At 48.1% G+C, this 24732-nt stretch overlaps 1 protein-coding gene and 1 long non-coding RNA gene across 5 annotated transcripts; both read right to left on the reverse strand.

Moving 5' to 3' along the window:
- Nucleotides 1–4318: 4318 nt before the first annotated feature.
- On the reverse strand, nucleotides 4319–20564 carry LOC128848317 (zinc finger protein 501-like). Of its 4 annotated transcripts, XM_054048266.1 has the most exons (4): nucleotides 14623–14640; nucleotides 14089–14341; nucleotides 9874–9987; nucleotides 4319–5789 (listed from the first exon to the last, which is right to left on the reverse strand). In XM_054048266.1, the coding sequence occupies exons 3-4, from the start codon at nucleotides 9962–9964 to the stop codon at nucleotides 4681–4683; spliced, it is 1200 nt and encodes a 399-aa protein (XP_053904241.1). In that variant the 5' UTR covers nucleotides 9965–9987; nucleotides 14089–14341; nucleotides 14623–14640; the 3' UTR covers nucleotides 4319–4680. The 4 variants fall into 4 exon arrangements, with proteins under 4 accessions (XP_053904241.1, XP_053904244.1, XP_053904242.1 ...); XM_054048269.1 differs by lacking the exons at nucleotides 9874–9987; nucleotides 14089–14341; nucleotides 14623–14640 and adding exons at nucleotides 18880–19889; nucleotides 20493–20564 and having other exon boundaries at nucleotides 4319–5535; XM_054048267.1 differs by lacking the exon at nucleotides 14623–14640 and having other exon boundaries at nucleotides 4319–5786; nucleotides 14089–14402.
- Nucleotides 20553–24048, reverse strand: LOC128848374 (uncharacterized). The gene is made up of 3 exons (XR_008447015.1): nucleotides 23692–24048; nucleotides 22893–22978; nucleotides 20553–20601 (listed from the first exon to the last, which is right to left on the reverse strand). It is a non-coding gene; the product is annotated as an uncharacterized LOC128848374 (long non-coding RNA).
- Between the last annotated feature and the right edge of the window lie 684 nt (nucleotides 24049–24732).

Here is a 24732-nt window from a genome sequence, read left to right on the forward strand (position 1 = left end):
GCAGTGAGTTTGTCAGGTCTGAGGTCAAAATTTTGGCAAAGAACAGGGGATCCTTTGCCAAGGAGCTTCTGTGTCACAAAGTCTTTTCTTTTCTGTTACTGAATATGCCCACTCCCAAGGGAACAGTTCGTTGCTCAGATAGAGTACAGTATCTTCCACTCCATTAACTACCTGGGATTATGTCAGTCTGCAAAATGAAGTATTTTGAGAAGCTGGGACTGAACAGGACAGATGGTTTTTCAACGTCTCAAAAGCCCTTTTGCAGGCCAGTGAATCTTCCTGGGGGCTCCTGGCCTTAATTAGGTTAATGGAGGGGGGGGGGGGAGCTTGATCATAGAAAACCCTGTACAAATCAGCAGCAGTACACTGCATGTCCCCAAAACCTTCAGAGCTGTTTCTTTGTGGCTGGGATAGGGCATGCTTTGAGAACCTGGATTTTGTCCACTAGGAGGCATCCTTGTACCTTCCACAAAGTATATCCCAGTAGTGGCCTTCTCTTTTCCAGTCCTATACTTTGCAGAGTTTGCAGTATTGGAGCTGATGTCATAATATGCTTTAAATCATTGAACGCTCTTCCATTTGGTGACCTTGTGGCAGAGATGTCATAGATGAGTTGTGTGAGCTGTATGGTTAGGTATGAACTTGCTGACATAATGCAGCATGCCTAGCAGCCTTTGAATTCCCCTTTTATCATCAGGTGTCGGCCTGTTCAGTATTGCCTGAATCTTTGGTTCCCTTTGCTGTCAGTCTCTTTCCCAAGAAGGCTATTTCCGTGGTTTGAAATTAACATCATTTCAGTGTAAGAGTCTTAGCTCTTACAGTTTCCAGTACTCTCCTCCATGGGTCCTGATGTTCAAGGGCATTGCTGCCCCAAATCAGTATATCATCAATGTACACTCTGACATCTGCCAGACCTTCCAGCATTTGGCTTCCCGGACAGTGAAAGACTGCTGGAACTGAACCTCTACAGAAAGGCAGCTTAGTCTTCAGAAGCAGTATCTGCTAATCAGTGGGTAATGTTTAAAGTGTAGATCTTGGAGCACTCTCTAAGACAGAGGTCCCCAAAGTGTGGGGCTTGGCCTCCTAGGGGGGCACGGAGGAACATCTAGGGGGGCCACAGTGGGGCCTGGGCCGTCCCCCACGGGAGTGCGGGGAGGGAGCGACACCCAGCCCTTCCCCGCCCCCAGCTCTGCTCTGGTTCTGCTCCCAGCCTGGCCCTATCACCAGCCTCGGTGTGGCTCCACTCCGGGCCCTGCGCCAGACCCCAGCCTCGGCCACTGGCTGCGGCTCTGTTCCTGACCAGCGGCCGTGGTTGGGGCTGAGGCTGGGAGTGGAGCCGCACCTGGCTGCAGACCCGGCTGCCGGCCCCCAACACAGCCTGGCTACGACTCTGGTCTTTCCCCCAGCCTCGGCCCCTGGCCACGGCCCCGCTTCCGGCCCCAGACCCAGCTCGGGAGGGGGTGGGGAGGGGAAAGCTGGCAGGGGTAAGGGAGGGGCGCGACCTTCAAAAGTTTGGGGACCATTGGTCTAAGAGGATCTGCCACTACCTTGCCAATGCATCTAATTTGGTGAGGAGTTTGGCTCCTGCCATCTCAGATAGTTCACTTCTTGTGGCCAAGTGTACTTTTCCTGGTTTTGTTCAGCACCATACACAGCCACAGTCTCCATCCTTTTTTCTCTAGTTACTAAGGAGGGAACCCAATCTGCTGGCTCTTCTATTCTCCAAATCCTACCATTTACTGTTATGTTTCACAACTCTTCTTCTTCCCTCTTTCCTAAGGGGTGTGAAACTTCACATAGCGTGTACCATAGGTTCTGCATCTTCTTCTAACTGCCTTATGTCTGTTACTGGGAGGCACCTATTTCTTGGGAATACATCTTCATATGCTGCTCTTAATACTTTCGTATCTGGTTCTGCATTGTCTTTCTGTCCATCTGAGGTATGCATCCTCTTAATGAGACCAAACTCCTGACGCATGTGTAGGCCCAAGGCTGGGCTGGTCTCTGTCTACAACCACCAACTCTTGCTTTATCATTTTCCATTTGCATTGAAGTGTCAGCGTGCACTCTCCAAACACTGGAATTGTTCCTCCATCATAGTCTTCACAGATGCTTTTGACTCTTCCACTTTTCCATGCTCCTTACATCTATTTCAGTTTGTGTTATTACATTTATTTGTATGCCAGTGTCTATCTTGCATCTTGCCAATCTTTCAAGTTTTCACCCTCCTTTATTTGCTTTAGAACTGCAGTTCCTCTTCACCTGAGGAATCCCTTTCTGCACTTAATACATGAACTTTCCTGCATTCTCTGCACATTTTAGTATAATGGTTGGGTTTATTACAGTTTCTACATATTTGCCCAAATGCTGGATATTTTCTATAATCATACTGGTTGCCACATCACTGACATTTTTTCCTGCTTTCCATTTTTCTGTCCCTGGCCAATTTAATTTCTGGGAACTTTTCTCTTGTTGGTTTAGCTATAGTAACCAAAGCAATATGCTCTGTGCTTCTCTCTAGACTTTTTATTTGCCTTTGTTTGTTCTGCTGCTTGGCCTATACATAGGGCCCTTCGTTTTCAGTTTTTAATTTAATTTTTCCCAAGATTTTATCAGTGTTTATTACCACAACAAAAACAGATGAAAATCGGTGCAAAAAAAATTATAATTTTTCTGGGTAAATATCGGGGTTTATTTTGGAGGACGGAAAGACTGGGGAGAAAAGCATTCAGTAGATTAATGCTTTGAATTCCATTCATCAGTGTGGTTTGCTGCAGTACTACAATAGAACTCTAAACACAATACCACCTCTGAGTTTAAGAAAATAATATATCTCTAATCCCCAAATAAGGCTTTTCATTTGAATAAACAGTTCACTGTTGTAGACTTAGAACTATTAGCCTATAAATATTTACACTTAATAATTGGGCCATACCATTTGAAGCGCATACACTCAACTTCATCCCTTTCTATTTTTGTTTTTTTAAAACTTTCGAATACTTCCTTGTGTTCTGTAACGTATTCTGATACAGATTTTTGTTTTCTTCCCACTTTAGTGTGTCAGATCTTTAACCCGTTATCTGCTAACAGCTTGAAACGTGTATGAGGTGGGCGTGAGAGTCATCAGTACATTCAGATGCGCACGCACTTTGGCATTTGCATGCCCGCCCGTTTATTGTGTGTATCTTCTAGACTAATACATAGCCTTACTTCAACAGGCAGCTTCGCATATACACCCAAACTAATGTATGATCAGAATACATAGATCTCATGCCATGTATGGTATTTCCCTAATAAAACATGTTATTTTTTATATATTTGAATGATACAAAAGTAGGGTGAAAATCAGAAAAAATGGAATAATACTTTTTGTAAAACCCAGGAATTTTTCTGTAAAAATCAGTTTAAACTGAAAACAAAGGGGTTTACCTAAACATATTGCCCTTTCTAGTGACAGATCCATCTCCCTTCATAAACTTTTTTATTGTTACACCCCAGGATAATTTGGTCTTTAATGAGAGAATCTTTTACGATTCCATAGTCACAGGACTGACTTTTTAGCTTTAAATCTTTGACAAAACTCCTCTATTGTTTCCCCTTCGTTCTGTGTTCTTATCCTGACCCATCTTTCTCTCATAAGTCACATTTTTTCTAAGAACACAATGAGCCTCAAACATTTTTGATATTTCTGCACAACTTCCCTCTCTTTCTCCACCACCATCTGGGACTTCCGTGCCTGTCGCGGGAAGGATCAAAGCAATCTTTGTCTTAGCCTCCACTTTATTTGTCCCTGTGGCTGACTTTCATAAGCAGCTCAAACTGCTGTTTGAATCCTTTTCAGGCATATCCTCAGGGTGGGTGGAGAAGTTACTTGTAGTTGTAAAGGCTCTGTAGCGGCCATTGCAATGTGACCTCTCCCACTGGGTCTTCCAGCACACTGGGTGCCTCCCACTGCTGGTACCATGCGGTATCTTTCTGATCAGCAGAGGTGTCAAGATAAATCCTTTCTTATGGACACTATGTACAACATGCAATGAGGTAACCAAACTGCCGACTGCTCTGTGTAGCTGCAGCCTGCAATTGTCCTGTCCTGAGCTGCTTTGTTTCTGCCCTCTCGCAGGAAAGGTGCCACAGAAAAACCAAAAAGACTTCAGGAAGTGGCGCATCTCTCTACTGACTAACTCACAGATCCCGCCAACCCCCTCTCCCCAAACTGAAACCATCCGCCCCATAGTGGCTGACTTACAGAGATCCTTGGGGGTGCCCCAGGCCCCTTCCCCACCCTGCCCCTTCCTCCAAGCCCCCAACCTGCCTCTTTCTGCCCCCCTCCTCCCACCTGTTCCTGCTCCTCCCCCTCCAATGCCTCCAGCACACCAAGGAACAGCTGATTGCGGCAGGCAGGAGCTGCTGGGGGGAGGGGGAGGAACCGATCAGGGGGCCACAGGCAGGCGGGAGGCACTGTGGGGGAGGAGGAGGCACTGACCCGTAGGGCTGCCAGTGGGTGCTAAGTATGCACTATTTTTTTTCCGTGGGTGCTCCAGCCCTGGAGTACCCATGGAGTTGGTGCCTATGCTCCACCCCTTGCTCCTCTCCCAAGACTATCCTCAAAGGAAGCAAGTTTATACTTTGCTTCAGGAAGGCACAGACACATTGCCCCGCTGTGAGGGCTCCCTTTGCCTCCTATCCTGTGTGGAGTTTCTGGTGGGAAATGAGGGAGTCCTTCACCTTGTAGCTTTTCCCACAGACAGAACATCGATAGGGTGCCTCTCCTGTGTGGACTCTCTGATGTACGATAAGGGCTGAGCTCTGAGTGAAGCTTTTCCCGCACTCAGGGCAGTCATAGGGTTTCTGCCCTGTGTGGGTTCTCCGATGCCTAATAAGTCCCGAGCTCTGACTGAAGCCTTTCCCACAATCGATGCACTTGTAGGGTTTCTCTCCCGTGTGGGTTCTCCGATGTCTAATCAGGCCTGAGCTCTGACTGAAGTTTTTCCCACACTCCGTGCATTTGAAGGGCCTCTCTCCCACGTGGATTCTCTGGTGCGAAATGAGCTCTGAGCTCTGCTTGAAGCTTTTCCCGCAGTCTGCGCATTTATAGGCTCTCTCTCCAGTGTGGTTTCTCTGGTGTACGATGAGGCTGAATCTTTGCTTGAAGCTCTTCCCACAGACGGCGCATTTATAGGGTGTCTCTCCCGTGTGGATCCTCTGGTGCGAAACCAGGTTGGTGCTCTGGGTGAAGCCTTTCCCGCAGTCATTGCATTTATAAGGGGTCTCTCCAGTGTGACTTCGGTGATGTACGATGAGGCTGAATCTTTGCTTAAAGCTTTTCCCGCAGTCGGGGCATTTATAAGGGGTCTCTCCCGTGTGGATTCGCTGATGTTTACTGAGGTCTGATTTCTGTCTGAAGCTTTTCCCACACTCAAGGCATTTATAGGGTCTCTGCCCTGTGTGGATTCTCTCATGTATAATAAGATTTGATGTCTGAGTGAAGCTTTTCCCACACTCAGGGCAGTTATACGATTTCTTTTTAATGTGGATCTTCGGCTGGATCATGGTCTCTTTAGGATCCTCCAAACCTCCTCCTGGATGAGTGGATTCAGCCCGTCTCTTCTTTGTCTGGTTTCCCTTCTGCCTTTCTGACTTGCGCTGACTCCCACAGGCTTCTCCTTGCTTGGGTCTCTGGGAAACATTTCCTTTGGATCTTCCCAATAGCATCCCGTGTGGTTCCACTTCCTCAGGACCTTCCTGCTGAGGATTTTCCTCCTTAATCTTACTCATCATCCCATCACCTGCTGGGCAAGAGAGAGAATCCAGACAGGAGTCAGTCCCTGTGCCAGGGAGAAAAGGAACCTCAGAAAGGGGAATGGGAACATAAAAACATAAGAATGGCCATACTGGATCAGACCAATGTTCCATCTAGCCCAGTATCCTGTCTTCTGACAGTGGCCAATGCCCGGTGTTCCAGAGGGAATTAACAGAACACGTAATCATCAAGTGATCCATCCCCTGTTGCCCATTCCCAGCTTCTGGCAAACCGAAGCTAGGGACACCATCCCTGCCCATCCTGGTTAATAGCCATAGATGGACCTATCTGCCATGAATTTATCTAGTTCTTTTTTGAACCCTGTTATAGTCTTGGCCTTCACAACATCCCCTAGCAAAGAGTTCCACAGGTTGACTGTGTGTTGTATGAAGAAATACTTCCTTTTGTTTGTTTTAAATCTGCTGCCTATTAATTTCATTTGGTGACCCCTAGTTCTTGTGTTATGAGAAGCAATAAATAACACTTCCTTATTTAATTTCTCCACACCAGTCATGAATTTATCAATCATATCCCCACTTAGTCATCTTTTTCAAGCTGAAAAGTCCCAGTCTTATTAATCTCTCCTCATGTGGCAGCCATTCCATACCCCTAATAATTTTTGTTGCCCTTTTTTGAACCTTTTCGAATTCCAATATATCTTTTTTGAGATGGAGCAACCACATCTGCACACAGTTTTCAAGATGTGGACATACCATGAATTTATATAGAGGCAATATGATATTTTCTGTCTTATTATCTATCCCTTTCCTAAGGATTCCCAACATTCTGTTCGCTTTTTTGACTCCTGCTGCACATGGAGTGGATGTTTTCAGAGAACGACCCACAATGACTCCAAGATCTCTCTCGAGTGGTAACAGCTCCTTTAGACCCTTTCATTTTATACGTATTAGGAAAGGGGGAAAATAAATCAAAATAATTGCTAAGGAGATCAAGCAATCAGAAGCTGAATTCCTCTCCCACCAAACAAACAAACAAACCCAAGAACCTCTCCCCAGAGGTGAGGAGAGACCAATTCAATGCCATTTCCCGAGTTAAAACTCTGCAGGAAGGGAGCTACTGTGAGGTGTGAGCAAGGATGAGGAGGGGAATACTCAGCCCTGAGCAAATGGAACCACATGGAATAGTATTGGGAAGAACCAAAGGGAAAATTTCCCATAGTTCCAAATGAAGAGAAGCCTGTGAGAGTGAATGCAGGTCAGAGAGGCAGCAGAGGAATCAGCCAAGGAGACAGGGAGGTTTGGAGGACCTTAATGCAATCATGATCCAGCCACGAATCTTCACTAAAGAGAAACAATACGAACGTGCTGAGTGTGGGAAAATCTTCAGTTGGAGCTCAAGCCTTATTAGCCACCAGATGGCCCATCAGACATTGCAGTTGCAACAGAGGATTTTTCGGGTCAATGGTTATCCCTGAGTGGGAATTTCCATAGAGACTGCAGGCCTGATGCTTGCCCATGTGAGAGGACTGGGCCATATTGACTGTATCTGGAAGGCACAGGCCACTGAACGAGTTATGAAGGTGGACCATAGGATGGTGTAAGTGGGAATCACCCTCCACTATGAAGGTCAAGACCCTGGAGAAGAGACGTGTGCTCTCTTGGGTCACCAACATCTATGAAAAGAACCCCTCTTAGTTCTCTTTGAGTACAAAGAAGTGAAGACTCCATTCATTGGCTATACCTCCCTGACCAGTATGCTACTGTCTGAGAGAATTCTGTGGGCATCAAGAACCCTGACCAAGCTACTCCATTGCCTGGTTCCAGTAACTGCAGTCACGCCAGCCAAAGATCCCAAAGAACCACGTAGCAGGAGAACTGTGAACTCTTTTCTTGTCATCATAAAGGAGGGATACTTGTGAGGGTGTTTATTGAGTGAGTTTATATGTTTCTGGGAAATGGCACCATTAATAGTTCCCTAAACTCCCAAGTCTGCCATCTACATCAATGAGTGCCGCACATGATAAAGACATGCTACTGGGCACTGCTATTGGTAGTTGTAAGCCTGGCTCGATAATCTCCTCTGTTGTGATATCACTTGTAAAACTCACACACTTTGTATGTGTGTTGGTGAGTAGAGCTAAGAAGAGTAGAATAATAGCTATCATGGTGAGATTTAAGAAGGAAGTAGTAGCAGTGAAGCTGAGGTTAAAGAAACCACTTTGGTCTCTGTACTTCCTTAAGACTAGCCAAGCTCAATTTACCACTCCTTGGTGGACTCTCTCTTGGTCAAGGTCTAAAGTAAAAAAAGAAACTCCTGGCCTACACTCACTAAACTGAGGGTGTGTCTACACTTAAAATGGTGCCACTATGGCACTTCAGTGTAGATGCAACCTACGCCGATGGGAGGGGTTCTCCAATCAGCATAGGTAATCCACCTTCCCAAGAGGTGGTAGCGAGGTTGACAGAAGAATTATTTCATCAACCTAGCTCTATTTACACTAGGATTTAGGTTTTCCTTTTGTCAACCTCAGGATTTGATTAGCTGCTGCATTAACCTGACATTATAAATTGATAATCGCAGCTAACATCTTTGTTAACCCATCGATGTACTGAGCAAGGCCAGGTCTACACTAGAAACCTAGGGAAGTGGTGGAATCTCCATCCTTAGAGGTCTTTAAGGCCCAGCTTGACAAAGCCCTGGCTGGGATGATTTAGTTGGGGTTGGTCCTGCTTTGAGCAGGGGGTTGGACTAGATGACCTCCTGAGGTCTCTTCTAACCCTAATCTTCTATGATTCTTACATTGGTTTAACTATGGCGCTCAGGGGTGTGAAAAATCCACACCCCTTTGTGACCTCACCCCCGGTGTATACAAGACAGGAGAATTCCCCCGTTGACATAGCTACCACCTCTTGGGATAGCTATAAAGCGATACAGTGCCGCAGCTGAAGTGGTTTAACCATAGACTGGCCTTAAGTCTCAATAATGACCTTAATTTGATCATTGCATTGTTTAATTTTAAATTAGTTTAATGAAGTTACGCTAGTTTTAGCCTCAGTGTTTAATTTATTATTTCCTTGCTTATCTTTTCTAATGAAACCCACAAAAAGTACGCAGCACAGGTTTATTCTTTCCAGTTGCAACATGGGTACAGAATCACAATGAATAAATTAGCTAAGCTACTTGAGACCCCCACACACAAAAAGGGTTGAGAAGTGAGCTATTCTTCCTAAGTGGGGGGGGGGGGTGAATAAGGGAGGCAACTTATCTGGTTAGGGGCACTTTACATCCAACCCGAGAGCTTAAGAACTGAGGAAATTCCTGGGATATCAGAGAAGACAAGAGATATAAAACAAATGTTTTATTAGGAGTTTGTTTGGAAAGAAGAAACCTATTGAGGTAAAAACTTCAGTGAGAGATAAAGACTCCCTTGACACCTGAAATTCCAGAAACATGAGACCGGGTCGTGCCCCAGTCATCAAGAAACGAGGAGAAAATCCCTCCAACTGCAGTTATTACAGGAATAATCACAGGGCATGTCTACACTACAAAATTAATCGACCTAACTTATGTCAGCATACAGGTGTTCAGTAATGAGATTGCTTGAGTGTGTCTACACTTTGCTCCTAGCTCTTCCCGATACCCTCCCATGTGGTTCTACTTGCTCAGGACCTCCCTGCTAAAGATTCTTGTCCTTGTCTTCAATCATTGTCCCGACAGCTTCTGGGACAGACAGGGGATCCAGACATTCCCTGTGCTGGGGGAAAGGGAACCTCAGAAAGGAGAATGGGGGTGGGGAGGGGGAAATAAACTGAATTAAATGCTGGGGAGATTAAGAATCAGGAGCTGAATCCTGCCCCCCAAATCGTTCTTCAGAAGACAGAGAGGAGGGAACCAATTTTGCCTCCACATATCATCCGAACACTCAGAGGGAACAGAGCTACTGCCAGGTGCCACTCAGGGTGGGTAGGAAGACATGCATGAGGTCTGCCAAGAGGATACAACATTCTGACCTGGGTGAGATGAGGCAGAGAAGCGAATGGGGCTTTTGTGGGAATTCTAGCTGTTTACGTCAACGATGGATGGTTTCTGTATCACTTTAACCAATTCCTCACCTGTGAGGGTGTTCCTCAGGGTCACACTTTCCTCAGAGTTCTGAAAGTCTGGGACCCACAGCTCTTTTCTCCGTTTCCTCCAGGAGATCATGTTGGGCTTGGGAATTGGAAAATCTGTTCCCAAGGAAGAAAACAGGCAAGATCAAGGCTTCACAGTTGTGTAGCACCTTACATTTGTCTTTGTTGAATTTCATTTTGTCTGTAGCCCCGTTCTCCAATTTATCAAGATCCCTCTGAATTTTAGCTCTGTCCTCCAAAGTATTTGCAACCCTCCCTAGCTTTGCATCGTCCGCAAATTAGATCCGTACGCTCTCTATTTCTACATCCAGGTCATTAATAAAAGATGTTAAATAACACCAGAACCAGAACAGATCCCTGTGGAACCCCACTTGAGACCTCCCCGCAATCGGACAGCATTCTATTAATAGTTACTCTTTGTTTGTGGGTATTTAACCAATTTTGTATCCATTTGATGGTAGTTCTGCTGAGCCCACATTTCTCCAACTTACCTGTCAGAATGTCATGTGGCACTGGGTCAAAAGCCTTGCTAAAGTCCAGGTATATTATGTCCACCACATTCCCCCATCCACCCAACTAGTTACCTTGTCAAAGAAAGAAAGAAAGCTGGTTTGGCAGGATTTGTTCTTGGTAAATCCATGCTGGCTGCTAGTGATCACCCCTTCATCCTCCAGGTATTTGCAAATTGAATGTTTTATACATTGTTCTAGTAGCTTCCCAGGTACTGAAGTCAGGTTCCCCAGCTCCTCCTTTTTAATGATGGCCACTACATTAGCCCTTCTCCAGTCTTCCGGGACCTCTCCTGTTATCCATGAGTTTGCAAATACTATTGCCAGCGACTGAAATTTCTGCAGCTAATTCCTTCAGCACCCTGCGGTGAATAACATCAGGCCCCATTGACTTGAATTGATTCAGATTAGTCACAAGATCTATAACAAGCAACAGAGAGTCCTGTGGCACCTTTAAGACTAACAGATGTATTGGAGCATAAGCTTTCGTGGGTGAATACCCACTTCATCAGACGCAGTGGGTATTCACCCACGAAAGCTTATGCTCCAATACCTCTGTTAGTCTTAAAAGTGCCACAGGACTCTCTGTTGCTTTTTACAGATCCAGACTAACACAGCTACCCCTCTGATACTAAAAATCTATAACGTGTTCTCTATTTATCTCGATCTGCATACTATTGTCTATAGTAACTTCGCTAGTCATCCAGTCCTGTTATTTTTTGTGAGAAGACAGAAGCAAAGTAGGCATTGAGCAGCTCTGCCTTCCCATCATCTTCCGTTACCAACTCACCTTCTCCATTGAGCAGTGGACCCACATCGTCCCTGATCTTTCTTTTTGTCTGACATATTTGTAGAACCCCTTCTTGTTGTCTCTAACATTCCTTGCCAGCTGTAACTCCTTCTTTGCCTTGGCTTTCCTGATTTGGTCCCTACACGCTCACGCTATTCCTATGTGTATACTTCCTTGGTGACATGCCCCTCCTTCCATTCCCTGTATGTATCCCTTTTGGCTTTTAGATAGCTAAAAAGCTTCTTGTGCAGCCCCATTGGCCTCCTGTGGCTCTTCTTATATTTCCTCTGCATGGGAATAACTTGATGTTGAGTATCTAGTATTACATCTTTTAGGAACTGACAGCCCGCTTCAACTACTTTTCTTCCCAATTGGTCTCTCCATGGGACCTTGCCTATTATTTCTCTGAGTTGGCTGAAATCCACCTTTCTGAAGTCCAGTGTCCTTGGTTTGCTGGTCCTCCTTTCCTTAGGATCTTGAATTCTACCAGATCATGATCATTTCTTCCCAAGTTCCTGACCTCCTTCAGGTTCGCAACTAATTCATCCCTGTTGGTCAAAACCAGATCCAAAAGGGATGACCCCCTGGTTGTTTCCTCAACTTTCTGAATCAGAAAGCTGTCCCCTACACATGCTAAGAATTTGCAGGACACACTATGTTTTGCTGTATTAGTCTTCCAGTAGATATCAGGGAAGTTAAAATCCCCCATCAGTACTGACTCATGTGTTAGCTAATCCTGTTACCTGCTTGGAAAATGCCTCATCCACTTCCTCTTCCTGATTTGGTGAGCTATAATAGACCCTCCACCATAACATTGCTATTGTTCTTTTCCCTTTTTATCCTCACCCACATACCCTCAATTAGTTAGTTAGTACAGTGCTTCTCAACCAGGGGTATGTGACCCCTCTGGGGGTATGCAGAGGTCTTCCAGGGGGTACATCAACTCATCTAGATATTTACCTAGTTTTACAACAGGCTACATAAAAAGTACTAGCAAAGTCAGTACAAACAAATTTCATACCAACAATGACTTGTTTATACTGCTCTATATACTATACACTGCAATGTAAGTACAATATTTCCAGTGGATTTATTTTATAATTATATGGTAAAAATGAGAAAGGAAGCAATTTTTCAGTATCAGTGGGCTGTGATCCTTTTGTATTTTTATGTCTGATTCTGTAAGCATGTCATTTTTAAGTAAAGGGAAACTTGGGGTATGCAAGTCAAATCAGACTCCTGCAAGGGGTACAGTAGTCTGAGAGCCAGTACATTAGTATATATCACCTATGCATATAGCTAGCTAAACACTCATACAGTCCCCTGCACTCCCATAGACTGTGTATAGACCCAACATCCCTATACATATACAGCTCCTTGCAGTTCTGCAGCACCTTCACATGCTCGCATCTGGCAACCTGCTACTGAACAGGAAAGGAGACTGCTGGCAGAGGGGGCAATCCCCCAATAGAGCATGTAGCCCCCCATCCTGGAGAAATGATCAATAATGACTCCTGCATATGCACATAGCATAGTCCACACATTGGTAGCACAGACACCATGGCCTATGGAGCCTACTGATGCACTGAGGACATCTGGTACATTTCTACAGCACATATAGCCACACAGCCCCTGGTACCCCTCCACAGTCACATACACAGGCATCTCCTTCGCCTCTATGACACATACTAAGGACAAGAGGCAAGGGCAAGAGATCTCTCTTCCTGTGTGAGTGCATGCATAGAAGTGCTCCAGCAAGGCACATCACCCTGTGTGTCTCTATTCCTATAGCTCCTATACACCTACCCACCTGAGATGCAGCAGTGTCTCCTATTTCTATAGCCCAGTGGCTCTCAGTGAGGGGTCTGGGGCCGGATGGGGGGCCGCGAGCAGGTTTCAGGGGCTCTGCCAAGCAGGCCCAGCGTTAAGTCTCGCTGGGGCCCAGGACAGAAAGCCAAAGCCCCACTGCATGGGTCTGAAGCCCGGGGTCCTGAGCCCTGTCACACGGGGCTGAAGGGGAAATCTGAGCAATGTAGCTTTGCAGGGCCCCTTGTGGCATGGGGCTCTGGGCAATTGCCCCACTTGCTACCCCCTAACGCTGGCCCTGGCTTGTATACAGGGCTGGCGCAACCCATTAGGTAGGGCACCACAATTTGGGGGGCGGCGACTGCAGCGGTATTTCAGCGGCGGGACCTTCCGCCGCCTCTGTGGGGGGCGGCATTTTGGGGTGGGACCTTCCGCCGCCTAGGGTGGCAGAAAAGCTGGTGGCGCTCCTGCTTGTATATGCAGAAAACCAGTTGTTGTAGCATAGGTGGGCCGTGGAGTTTTTACAGATTGTTGGGGGGAGAGGGGCTCAGAAAGAGAAAGGTTGAGAACCCCGGCTCAGCAGATACTCACATTCATGAGTTCCCAGTTCCTTTATAAAGCTGGGGAGGGGGGGTTCTGAACAAGAGCTAGTGTGCCGTATTCGCCAGGGGCTGCTTCGCTCTCTATGGTCCTTACCTGGCCCCCAAAACCTAGTACCTGAGCACCAGTTTAAAAAAATTATTTATCCTCCCAATACCCCCAAGTGACAGGAGAGCACCATTCATGTGGGAAACTGAGGCACAGAGCCGTTAAGCTCTGGTTTATACTAGAGGAGTTACACTGGTATCATAATGTCACCTAGGGGGCGCGATTTTTTTACCTATATATTTATGCTGCTATAAACGCTACCATGGATGCAGCCATACCCCAAGAAGCCCCAACCCAGCACAGGCCGGTTAACTTCCCACACCTAACCTAGCTCCGCATTTATTTCTCCTGCGGCCTCCCCACATTAGTCTCCCCCCGCCCTCCTCCCCGCCATTGTCCCATTCCCAGGGGCACTCGCTCTCCCATAGCTGGATCAGTTCTTACCTGCAGGCTCCGGCTCAGGGGCTGGTGTCGGCAGAGCCCCGGGCCTGTCCCGGGGGCTGGTTCCAGCCCCCTCAGAAAGTGCCCCCGGCTGGGCGCAGGGGGGGGGGGGTTAATGCGGGTCTCTCCCCGCACACACCCCGCTGGGGAGCAGCAGCGGCTCAGCCCGGGCTCCCGGCTCACAATGGAGGCAGCAACAACTTCAAACAGCTCGGGTTAGGAGCAACTGCAATGCAGGAGCCGCAGTCTCTCATCCCTGTTATTACAATTATTCATTATGATGATTATTTGTAAAGCAGACGCACCTAGGAGCCCATATCTCTGCCTCCCCCTGCCAACACCAGATACAACCCACCGCTCTCAGCTGATCCAGCCCCTTCCTGTGCCCCTCGACACCAACCCGGGCCGCAGCCCTCCCTGGGTCTGGGACAGGCTGCAAGCAATGCCCAGAGCACTTATCTGCAGAGATTAGGGGTTCCCTGGAGGAAAGTGGCATGTGAAAAGGACTACAGCCCCCCCCCCCATCCCCCTGCTCACCCCCACAGGCTGCAGAACAATCAGATCCTTCCAAAAGGGGGGGGGGAGAGAGAGATGTGCAGGGATCCGAGCATGCTCAGTAACATCTGCTGAAGCCTCCTGCCCTCCGTATCTGCTCCCTGCTATACAGTACATGGGAGCTAAAAGGGGAGGGGAGGGATGCGCAGAATTTGTGCACGGGGCAAGACATGCCCAGAGGAGGATGAAGTAGGTGCAGGGAGGCAGCGCTTAATCGTGCCAGGGCTTGCCGGGCTGAGCTCTGGCACCTCTAGGCTTGGCAGTTCCTAGCCCTGGCACTTCTGGGCTGGGCAGTTTGTAGTCCTGGCACCTCTGGGCTTGCAGGTTTCAGCCTTGCCTCTTCTCCCCCATTGCCACACTCCCTGTTCGTCCCCTTAACAATAGCCCTCATGACTCCATGTAAGTCCCTGCACTGTTCCTGCATCCTCTGCCCAGCTTCTCATCAGAGGAGCCCACTCCACAGTGCACCCCTCTGTGAGGAGGGTTGGGGAGGGAGAGCCTGTCTGTGTTGGACAGGCAGAGAGACAGGAAGCCCCTGATTTAACAACACGCATGAGCTGCCACCTTTACAAATAAATGAACAGAAAGATTGCACCAGGTCAGTTCAGACAGAGGTGGCAATAGACCCCACTGGTGAATTCCAGCCCCACTGAAATTGATGTTTTTTTTTCAAACAGGCTTCAATGGAGCCAGGATTTTACTCCAGATCACCAATCTGCTAGAGCTAGATTTTAGCCACTCGGCCAGGCTGCCTTTCAGATTGATTGTTCCACAAATAAGTGCTTTTGTGAGCCTACCTCTCTAACCAGTACACCACACCATCTTCCCAGAGCCAGGGATAGCATTCCTGATCTCCGATTTTCTACTGCCATGGCTGCTGCTGCTGGGTGTATCTATTTTCCAAACGTCCACGTGAGGCTATGGCATGTTTCAGGAGACGAGTGATGAGACAGACCCCTTCACGGAGGATCCCTACAGCTGATTGGTTATGGTGTCACAGCTAAATATGACTGGTTGTTCTTGGTGCTGTTACTTTTGATAGTTTGTCCTGCACCATTGGGCTCCTGGGACCTCAGCACTGTTAAAGCAGATGAACTTCCCAAATGCATGGAACACATGATAGTCAAATGCTACCAGGGTGCATGTGGGGAATGGGCATCAACCATGGGTCTTGCTGGGTGGTTCTTCATTTATCTGTGGTATCCACCTCTGGCAGTGAGAGTCTGGTAAATACCTTGAGCCCTATTCCTACCTGTTGGGGCTAGGCAAATCTGGGGCTGGAAATTTGGCTTCAGGATGAACCCCCCAGCAAGTCCCTGAAAATCCCCTACCTGAGTTGTCTCCACTGCAGCCACTGGGAGGAACAAACGGTCTGGAGCTAAACATGAACGTTATGCTGGCACCTGTTGGGGTGAGAAGGGGATTTGGGAGACTTCAGAAGGGACTTTCAGGGTTACAGTGACAAGCCAGCTTTCATGGAGCACCATACATTTATTTTAGGACAAAAACATTACAGAGAACACATATCATAAAACAACCACCAGTCTGTGTGCATGCTAGCTTATCGGCTATCAGCCGTCTTCCACAGGGAGACCCTCTTAGCTTTCCAGTCCTTCCAGCGGGGTTTTGCCCTCTTGGCTACTATCTCATAACAAGGGATTTCCATCAGTTCAGGCTGGCCCTTTATACCACAAGCTCCTTTGACTCCTGGGCTTCTTGAACCTGGTCTGAGCCAGTCTATGCAATTCAGCCCAGGAGGTGGTGCTGCTCTTGGGCTGTTTACCTGCCCTGGGATCTTCAGTAATTAACCACCACTGCATTTAGTTCCTGGAGAAGATCAATTATCCTCCCCTATGGCGCAATCTTATAATCCCTACTTCCCAAAGGTACATACAACATTTACAGATACAAAATGCCAATGGCACATATCATTACAATAGTCTTTTATGTTTCCATGCTACCAAGGTCTTGCATCTGTCATGGAGGGTGTTAGATTAAAGCCACCTCCTCCGGTCTCCTGCTGCAGGATTAACGAAAAGCGATTCTTTCGTCAGCCTCAGGATTTGAGTACCTGCATTATTAATTCGATCTGAAATCGATGATCCAAAAAAAACCCCAGCATTGTTAATCCAGTGCTGTATTGACTCAATCTCAGTTGTAAATTTGAAACAATACCATGATCAACTCCGTCTGAGTTTAGTGAAGTTATAATAGTTTTAGCCTCAGTTATGTGTTTGTTTAATCTACATATTTGCTTGATTATATTTTCTGATAAAACCCATGCAAAGTACACAGCACTCACTTGTTTTTTTTCAAATTGCCACATGGTTCAGAAACACGAAGAAGAAGATAAATTAGCTGAGTTCTCTGAGAGCTGCACGGCCCTCTCCTGAAATTAAACCTTTAGCCCTCACAAGAGATGTCAGCAGAAGGGCTGGGGAGTAAGTGATTCCTCCTCAGGAAGGAAACTGAACAGGTCTGGGGAACTTTTCCCCTGGCCCTAGAGCCCAAAAATGAAGGAAATTTTGGGGGGACCAGAACAGACCAGGAATGTTTTATTAGGGCAAAAAAGAAACCTACTGAGGTAAAAAGGTCAAAGATTTCCTGAAACTTGAAACAGACCCATGAGAGCCCATCTCCCGCACCCTCTGTCCACAGAGGAGGGGAGAATCCCTTCCTGGGAAGCTATTTCAGCATAATCCTCTGCCTGAAAACATGGACAAGGAACTCTAGCTAACTCAGGAAAACCATCCCCCAACAGAGAGAGCTGGGAAGAGACAGGAATGCCAGAGACTAATACAATACAGTAATAATAATAATGACATTTTCCCTCTCTTGGCACCTCTGTCCTCCTGAGCCACTGAACACCCCGTGATCAGCAACCCCTCACGACTCCACATGGAGGTGGGCATCTGCTATTATCCCCATTGTAGAGATGGGAGGAACAGACCCACAGAGAGGAAAGGAAGTGAGTGAACCATGGTTGCACAAGGGACACTAGAGGAACTGGGTATCGAACCCAGGAGCCCTGACTGCCAGGCTCTCTGCCCTCACTCCACTCAGATTTGAGACGAGATCCCAGGAGTCCAGAGAACCGATAGCCCCTGCTCTATTACACCATCCTGCCCACACTGGGACAGCGGAATCCTTTCGGGGGAATGTATTCCTATGAGTTTTCCGGTCTCTATCCCCTGCCTCCCTGCAGCTGCAGAGACATCAAATAAATTGTGCATCACTCTGACATCCTGTCGCTTCAGATAGGCAGCTCTTGCTATTTTATAACTAATTATAAGTAACTTCTCATGTCTTGCTTGCTAATTCTTCCACTTTATTCCAGTTGAGGCCTAATCAGCATGTGCTCTGGGTGCCACATTTCAGGAAAGATGTGGACAAATTGGAGAAAGTCTACAGAAGGGCAACAAAAATGATTAAAGGTCTAGAAAACATGACCTATGAGGGAAGATTGAAAAAATTGGGTTTGTTTAGTCTGCAAAAGAGAAGACTGAGAGGGACATGAGAACAGTTTTCAAGTACTTAAAAGGTTGTTACAAGGAGGAGGGAGAAAAATTGTTGTTCTTAACCTTTGAGGACAGGACAAGAAGAAATGGGATTAAATTGCAGCAAGGGAGGTTTAAGTAGGACATTAGGAAAAATCTCTTAACTGTCAGGGTGGTTAGACATTGGAATAAATTGCCTAGGGAGGCTGTGGAATCTCCATCATTGTCTAACCTGCTCTTAAAAAAAATCTCCAAACACCTGTCAGGGATGGTCTACTTGGTCCTGCCACGAGTGCAGGGGACTGGACTAGATGACTTCTCAAGGTCCCTTCCAGTCCTATGATTCTATGAACTACAGTCCTGCAGGGCCCCTTGCTGCTCCCTTCAGAAACGTCCCCCTGCCCCCACCTTGAGGGGCCTTAGGAGCTGCAGGGACAACTCAGACAAACTACAAGGGGGATTTTTGTCTCTTCTCTACATTGGAAAGTGTGTGTGAAAGCCACAGAAATGTCTCCCCACTGATACCATCACCTGCTCCCCCCAGACCCTGAAATGACCCATTTACCAAGTACCCAGTGTTTCCTCCTCCCCGGCCCCTAACCAACCACCCCCCACTGAAACTCAGACCAGCCACCAGCCTGCTTTCCCTACCCAGGCCATCCTCAGATGAAACCTGCTTCCAGAGGGCAGAGACCCATTGCCCCACAGGGAGAGCTCCTGAAACCTTCTATGCTGTGTGCACTTTCTGATGGGACTTCAGCGAATCCTTCCCCTTGTAGCTTTTCCCACAGACAGAACATTTATAGGGTGTCTCTGCTGAATGGATTCTCTGATGTCTAAGGACTCCCCAGCTCTGACTGAAGCTTTTCCCACATTCAGAGCAGTTATAGGGCTTCTCTCCTGTGTGGATTCGTCGATGTCTAATAAGTTGGGAGCTGTTACTAAACCTTTTTCCGCAGTCGGGGCATTTATAGGATCTCTCTCCGATGTGGATTCTCTGATGTACGATGAGGCTGAATCTTTGTTTGAAGCTTTTCCCACACTCGGGGCATTTATAGGGTGTCTCTCCTGTGTGGATTCTCTGGTGCGAAACCAGGTTTGAGCTCTGAGTGAAACTTTTCCCACACTCAGGGCATTTATAGGGCGTCTCTCCTGTGTGGAGTCTCCGATGTTTACTAAGGTCTGAGCTCCGCTTGAAGCTCTTCCCGCAGTCGGGGCACGTATAGGGTCTCTCCCCCGTGTGGATTCGTCTATGTGAAATAAGGGATGAAAAATTAGCAAAGCATTTTCCACACTCAAGGCAGCTATAGGGCCTGTCTCCTGTGTGGACTGAGCGATGGGAAATAATGTCTGAGTTCCTCGTGAAGCTTTCCCCGCAGTCAGGGCATTTATAGGGCCTCTCCCTCGTATGGATTCTCTGATGTACCAGGAGGTTTGATATCTGAGCAAAGCTTTTCCCACACTCGGGGCAGTTATACAGTTTCTCTTTCATATGGACTCGTTGTTGGACCATGATTTCACTAGGATCCTCCAAACTTCTCGCTCGGCAAGTGGATTCATCCTGTCTCTTCCTTTGCTGGTTGCTCTTCTGCCTCTCTGACCTGCGCTGAGTCTCACGGCCTTCTTCTTGCTCAGGACTCAAGGAAACGTCCCCTTTGGATCTTCCCGATACTGTCCCACATGGTTCCACTTGCTCAGGACCTTCCTGCTGTGGATTCTCTTCCTGGTTCTCACTCACCATCCCATCACCTGCTGGGGAAGAGAATCCAGACATGAAATGTTTCCTCTGCCATGGAGAAAGGAACCCTCAGAAAGGGGAATGGGAAAGGGGGGGACAAACCAAAATAACTGCTGGGGAGACTGAAAAAAAAAATCAGGAGCCAAATCCCCCGCCCTTACTTTAAAAAAAAAAAAAAAAAAAAAATCTTCCCCAGAAGAGTGGAAGGGACCAATTCTGCCTCCACAGCCAATCTGAACACTTAATGACAAGGGAGCGACCACCTGGCCTCAGGGTGGAAGGGAAGCCATAAGCAATACCTGCCATGAAGATAGGATACCTGCTGAGGACTTGGGTGAGATGAGGCAGAATACTGGGGCGTGCACAGGGCCGGCGCAACCCATTAGGCGACCTAGGTGGTCGCCTAGGGCACTACAATTTGGGGGGCAGCGCCCGCGGCGGTATTTCAGCGGCAGGACTGCCTCTGTAGGGGGCGGCATTTCGGGGTCGGACCTTCCGCCGCGTAGGGTGGCAGAAAAGCTGGCGGCGCTCCTGGGCGTGCATGAAGCCTTTATGGGAATCCCAGCCACTAACTCCAGTGACCAATAATTTCTGCATCCATTTCACCAACTCCTTACCTGTGTTCATGTTTTAAGGATCTTCCTTTCCTCAAAGCCCTGGAGATTTGGGATTCACGGCTCTGCCTCTGGCCAAGAAATCACATTACGTTTGGGAAACTGGAAAAATCTGCTCCACAGAAAGAAAAACAGATGAGACTAGTTAGTCGGAGACAGCATCATTTGCAGATGTCTTGACTGGGTGGGAAAAATATTCCTGGAGATCCTTTGGCGGGGTCAGATGGTTCCTGAGAGATGGGTGGGTCCCACAGGGAGCTCCGCACACTGGGGGATGTTCTGACTCTGGCACGGAAGTTGTGCCACTTCTTACCCCTTTCTGAACCTGCCGTGACCAGAGCCCTATCCCGGCATGAACCCAATCCTGGGAAGGGAGGGACATGCAAAATCTGTGCACCTTGGTTTAAAAAAACAGTGAGGTACATACACCCATCAGCCCCATTCCCTCCTACTTTAATATTGCTCTTAAACCAGAAAGTTTGGTCTCCGGAAAAAGTTTCCAAAAGAAGCCCATGTAGAATGCAAGGAGCACAGGACACGCGGTCTTGAAAACTGCTTAGGGCAGGGCTCGAACACACAACTCATGGGTCAGGGTCCATAACCCCAGTATACCCCCCTGTCACTACCTGGAAAGCCTCTGGCTTCAACTGTGCACAGGTCTTGCTGCACATGTGAATTTCACAGTGCTAAGTGCATCGCTTTGGCACATGCTGACCTGACGTTCCAGACTGTAATGTTAATAACTTTTTCAGTGTGGCTTCCCCCAAAAGGGCACTGGGTGCCATGCGTGAGTTGAGATAAACCCCAGGTGACTAAGATCAATTTGAGGAGGGGTTAGTGCCCTAGGTGTGCAAAAAAACATGGTAGGTGAATGAGACTTGTGGGTTTTTTTGAGTAAAATGTTGCTTTTTCAGGGGGGCTACTCAGGAAATCCTTGCTCAAATGATCCCAGATTTGAACACTATCACTACCCCAGTACCCATATGAGGCTCAGAAAATTTCAAGACAATCTGAAGATTGGTTGTATCGCTCTCAGAATACAGTAGAGCCTCAGAGTTATGAACACCAGAGTTACAAATAGACCGGTCATCCACACACTTCATTTGGAACTGGAAGTATGCACAATCAGACAGCAGCAGAGACAAAAAAAAAAAAAAAAAAGTAAATACAATACAGTGCTGTGTTAAATGTAAATTACTAAAAAAAAATATAAAGGGAAAGCAGCATTTTTCTTCTGCATAGTAAAGTTTCAAAGCTGTATTAAAGTCAATGTTCAGTTGTAAACTTTTGAAAGAACAACCACAATGTTTTGTTCAGAGTTACGAACAACCTCCGTTCCCGAGGTGTTCATAACTGCGAGGTTCTACTGTAGCCCACTGTTAAACAGAAAATGACACTCAACCTTAACTACAGCAGAGTTGTCAGTCTTCTATATTTCGGGTTAGTCGCTTTCAATTTTCATTTTGTTACAATACCGATGGATAACATTAAAATAAACATCAAAGCATATTTTCAGATGTTTATCTATTTACATTTTCAAATGGTATGAAATTGGGGGGTAGTCAGGCAATTATTTAAAGACTGCAGATGTTCAGATTCCAAAATGTAAAGCTTTCAAAACCCCTAAATTGTCAGCATCACACGTCAGAACAGACATAGTAAATATCTTTCAATCAACAAATCAAGCCTTGTTTTACTGTACATTCACTAGTCCATTTGTAACAAGCCCAATTCAAAAGGCTACACCACTGGATTTTTCACTCTAAGAAGTTTTCAAACCATATTTTTCTTACTTTGGCTATTTGTAAATGTTGAGTATTATTGAGGGAAATATTTTTTCATTGGTTTGTGTCTGTGAAATAGATGTTTACTAACATTTATCAATAAATATGCAAGCCTTCCACCCCTAGCTATGTTGCTGTATAAAAGGAGAAAGAGATGGCCAGTTGTGGGATAGGGGCTAGAAGCCATGTAACCCCTCCCTTGCCCACCACCCCCTCTCCACTCCAGCCACTTCCCAGTGTCCACCCTCATACAAAAGTCTCTGTCAGGATGTCCACAAAGCAAAAGACCCTCGTCAGCAGCCAGTCTCAGAGCCTATGTCAACTGACTCCGTTTGCACTATGGGGCTAAATATAGCAGTGTAGACATTCCAACTCAGGCTGGAGCCCATGCTCTGAAACCTGGTGAGAGGGTGGGGTCTCAGCCAGAGCCTGAATGTCTACACTATGGTTAGCCCTAGAGTGTGAGCCCAACTAGGTTGACCCAGGCTCTCAGACTCATTGCTGCAGGGATTTTTTTGTGTGTGTAGACACCCCCTGTGAGTCCAGTCTGTCTCTTCCTACCGCGCTGGCATCCCCCACTCAGAACAGCCCCCAGAGCCCTTGCAGACGGTCCATGTACCTTTCTTTTTCTCTGTCTGAGCTTGTCCAGCTACAGTTATCGCAGGGTCCTGGCAACCTCCTCTCTCAGGAGAGCTCTTACTCAAGCTGTATACAAAGGAAGAGACTTGACTGCAATGCTGGGAAAATGCCTGGTCACTTCACCACAGTACAGACCTAGCTCCAGGTCCGAAGAAGAGCTCTGTGCAGCTCCAAAGCTTCTCTCTCTCCCCAACAGAAGTTGGTCCAATAAAAGATATCCCCTCCCCCACCTTGTCTCTCTAAACCCATAAAGACACTTTCACCAAATGCTAGAAAGGAACCGAACCAAAGGAGCCGCTCTGGGGGATCCCCCCCGACACTGTCCCCAGGGCAGCGCATCCCCCCAGCAGCGCGGGGACCAGGCAGAGGCAGGAACTGGCTTTTCCTCTCGCTGCTCCTCCCCTTCTCCCCAGGAAAGTCAATCGGCCCCGGGGGGCTGCAGGGAATGGGGCTGGGCAGGGCTGGGAGCCGGGACCTCCCTCCCCACTGATTGCTCCTGCTGCCCCTGCCAGTCTCTGCCCCGTCTCCCTCCTGTCCTCTCTCTCCTCCTCTCGGGCTGGGAGACTCGGTCCCTGGCCCGGCCCGGGGCGTTCGCTCTCCCGGAGCTGGCTCGGGTCCTGCAGGCGCTTAGGGGAGCAGAGCCGGGGGGGTCGGGGAGGGCAGCAGCTCCGGGACTCGCAGACCCCGCCCGGGAGCAGAGCTAGGACGAGAAGGGGCCGTTGGTGCAGAGTCACTTCGCTGCCCGGCCCCAGCCCTTTCCCCCGGGTCTCTCCCCTCACCTGCAGCCTCCGGCTCAGGGGCTGGTGTCGGCAGAGCCCGGGGCTGCCCCAGGGGCTGGTTGCAGCCACCGCAGAAAGTCCCCCCGGCTGGGCACGGAGGTGGGTTAATGCAGGTCTCTCCCCGCACAGACCCCGCTGGGGAGCAGCAGCGGCTCAGCCCGGGCTCACAATGGAGGCCCTAGCAGCTGCGATCACTGACCAGTCAGGAGCCGCGCACAGCTGCTGTCACTGGGATTGTGGCAGCATCTGGGAGCCCTAAACTCTCGCCTCTGCCAGCACCGGATGCAACCGCGCTCAGCTGAGCCAGCCATTTCCTGTGCCCCTGGATACCAACTCGGGCTGCAGCAGCCCTCCTTTGGACCAGCTGTAACCAAAGCCTGGACTAGAGCATCTATTTGCAGGGAAAGAGGGGGCGGGGGAAAGTGAGGGTGTGAAATGTACTAAAGCCTCTTCAGGAACCTCCCCCATCCGCCTTCAGGCCTGGCAGGCTGCAAATTAACATAAATGTTTCACGTCAGGTCTTTTTAGCCCTCCCGCCGGGGAAATTTGGTCCTTTCCCCTTCGGAGATCTGGAAAAGTCACATTTGCTCAGGCTACTGCCCTCTCTGGCCATGGGAATCTGCTCCCTGCCCTAAGAGGAGGGGTGGGTGGATAGATGGGGTAAAGGAAGAAACCACTCTGGGATAAAAGGGGCAGAGGGGAGAAAAGTTGCCACACATGGGATGTGCCACCTGCAGTGGCAACCAACATAAATTGTGAGCAGAGGTGGATTATGGTTTTGTGGGGCCCTGAGCCAGAGCAAGTGGGGCCCGCTCCCCTCCCTTCTGCTTGCAGTCCCTACCCCACACCTCTTGCTGGGCGAAATGGGGTTGGAGTGTGGGGGGTCTTGCCCTGCCCCATCCGCCTGGCACTCCTGCCGGGGAGCAGGATCCGGGTGCGGGGGCTTCCCCCACTCCCTGGAAGGAGTGCCAGGCAGGCAGAGCAGGTTGGGGTGTGGGGGTGCCCATTTTCCCTGACCCTCAATTGGCCATGGCCCCTGGA

This window comes from Malaclemys terrapin, chromosome 13 (genome assembly GCF_027887155.1).
Source record: "Malaclemys terrapin pileata isolate rMalTer1 chromosome 13, rMalTer1.hap1, whole genome shotgun sequence".
NCBI lineage: Eukaryota > Metazoa > Chordata > Testudines > Emydidae > Malaclemys > Malaclemys terrapin.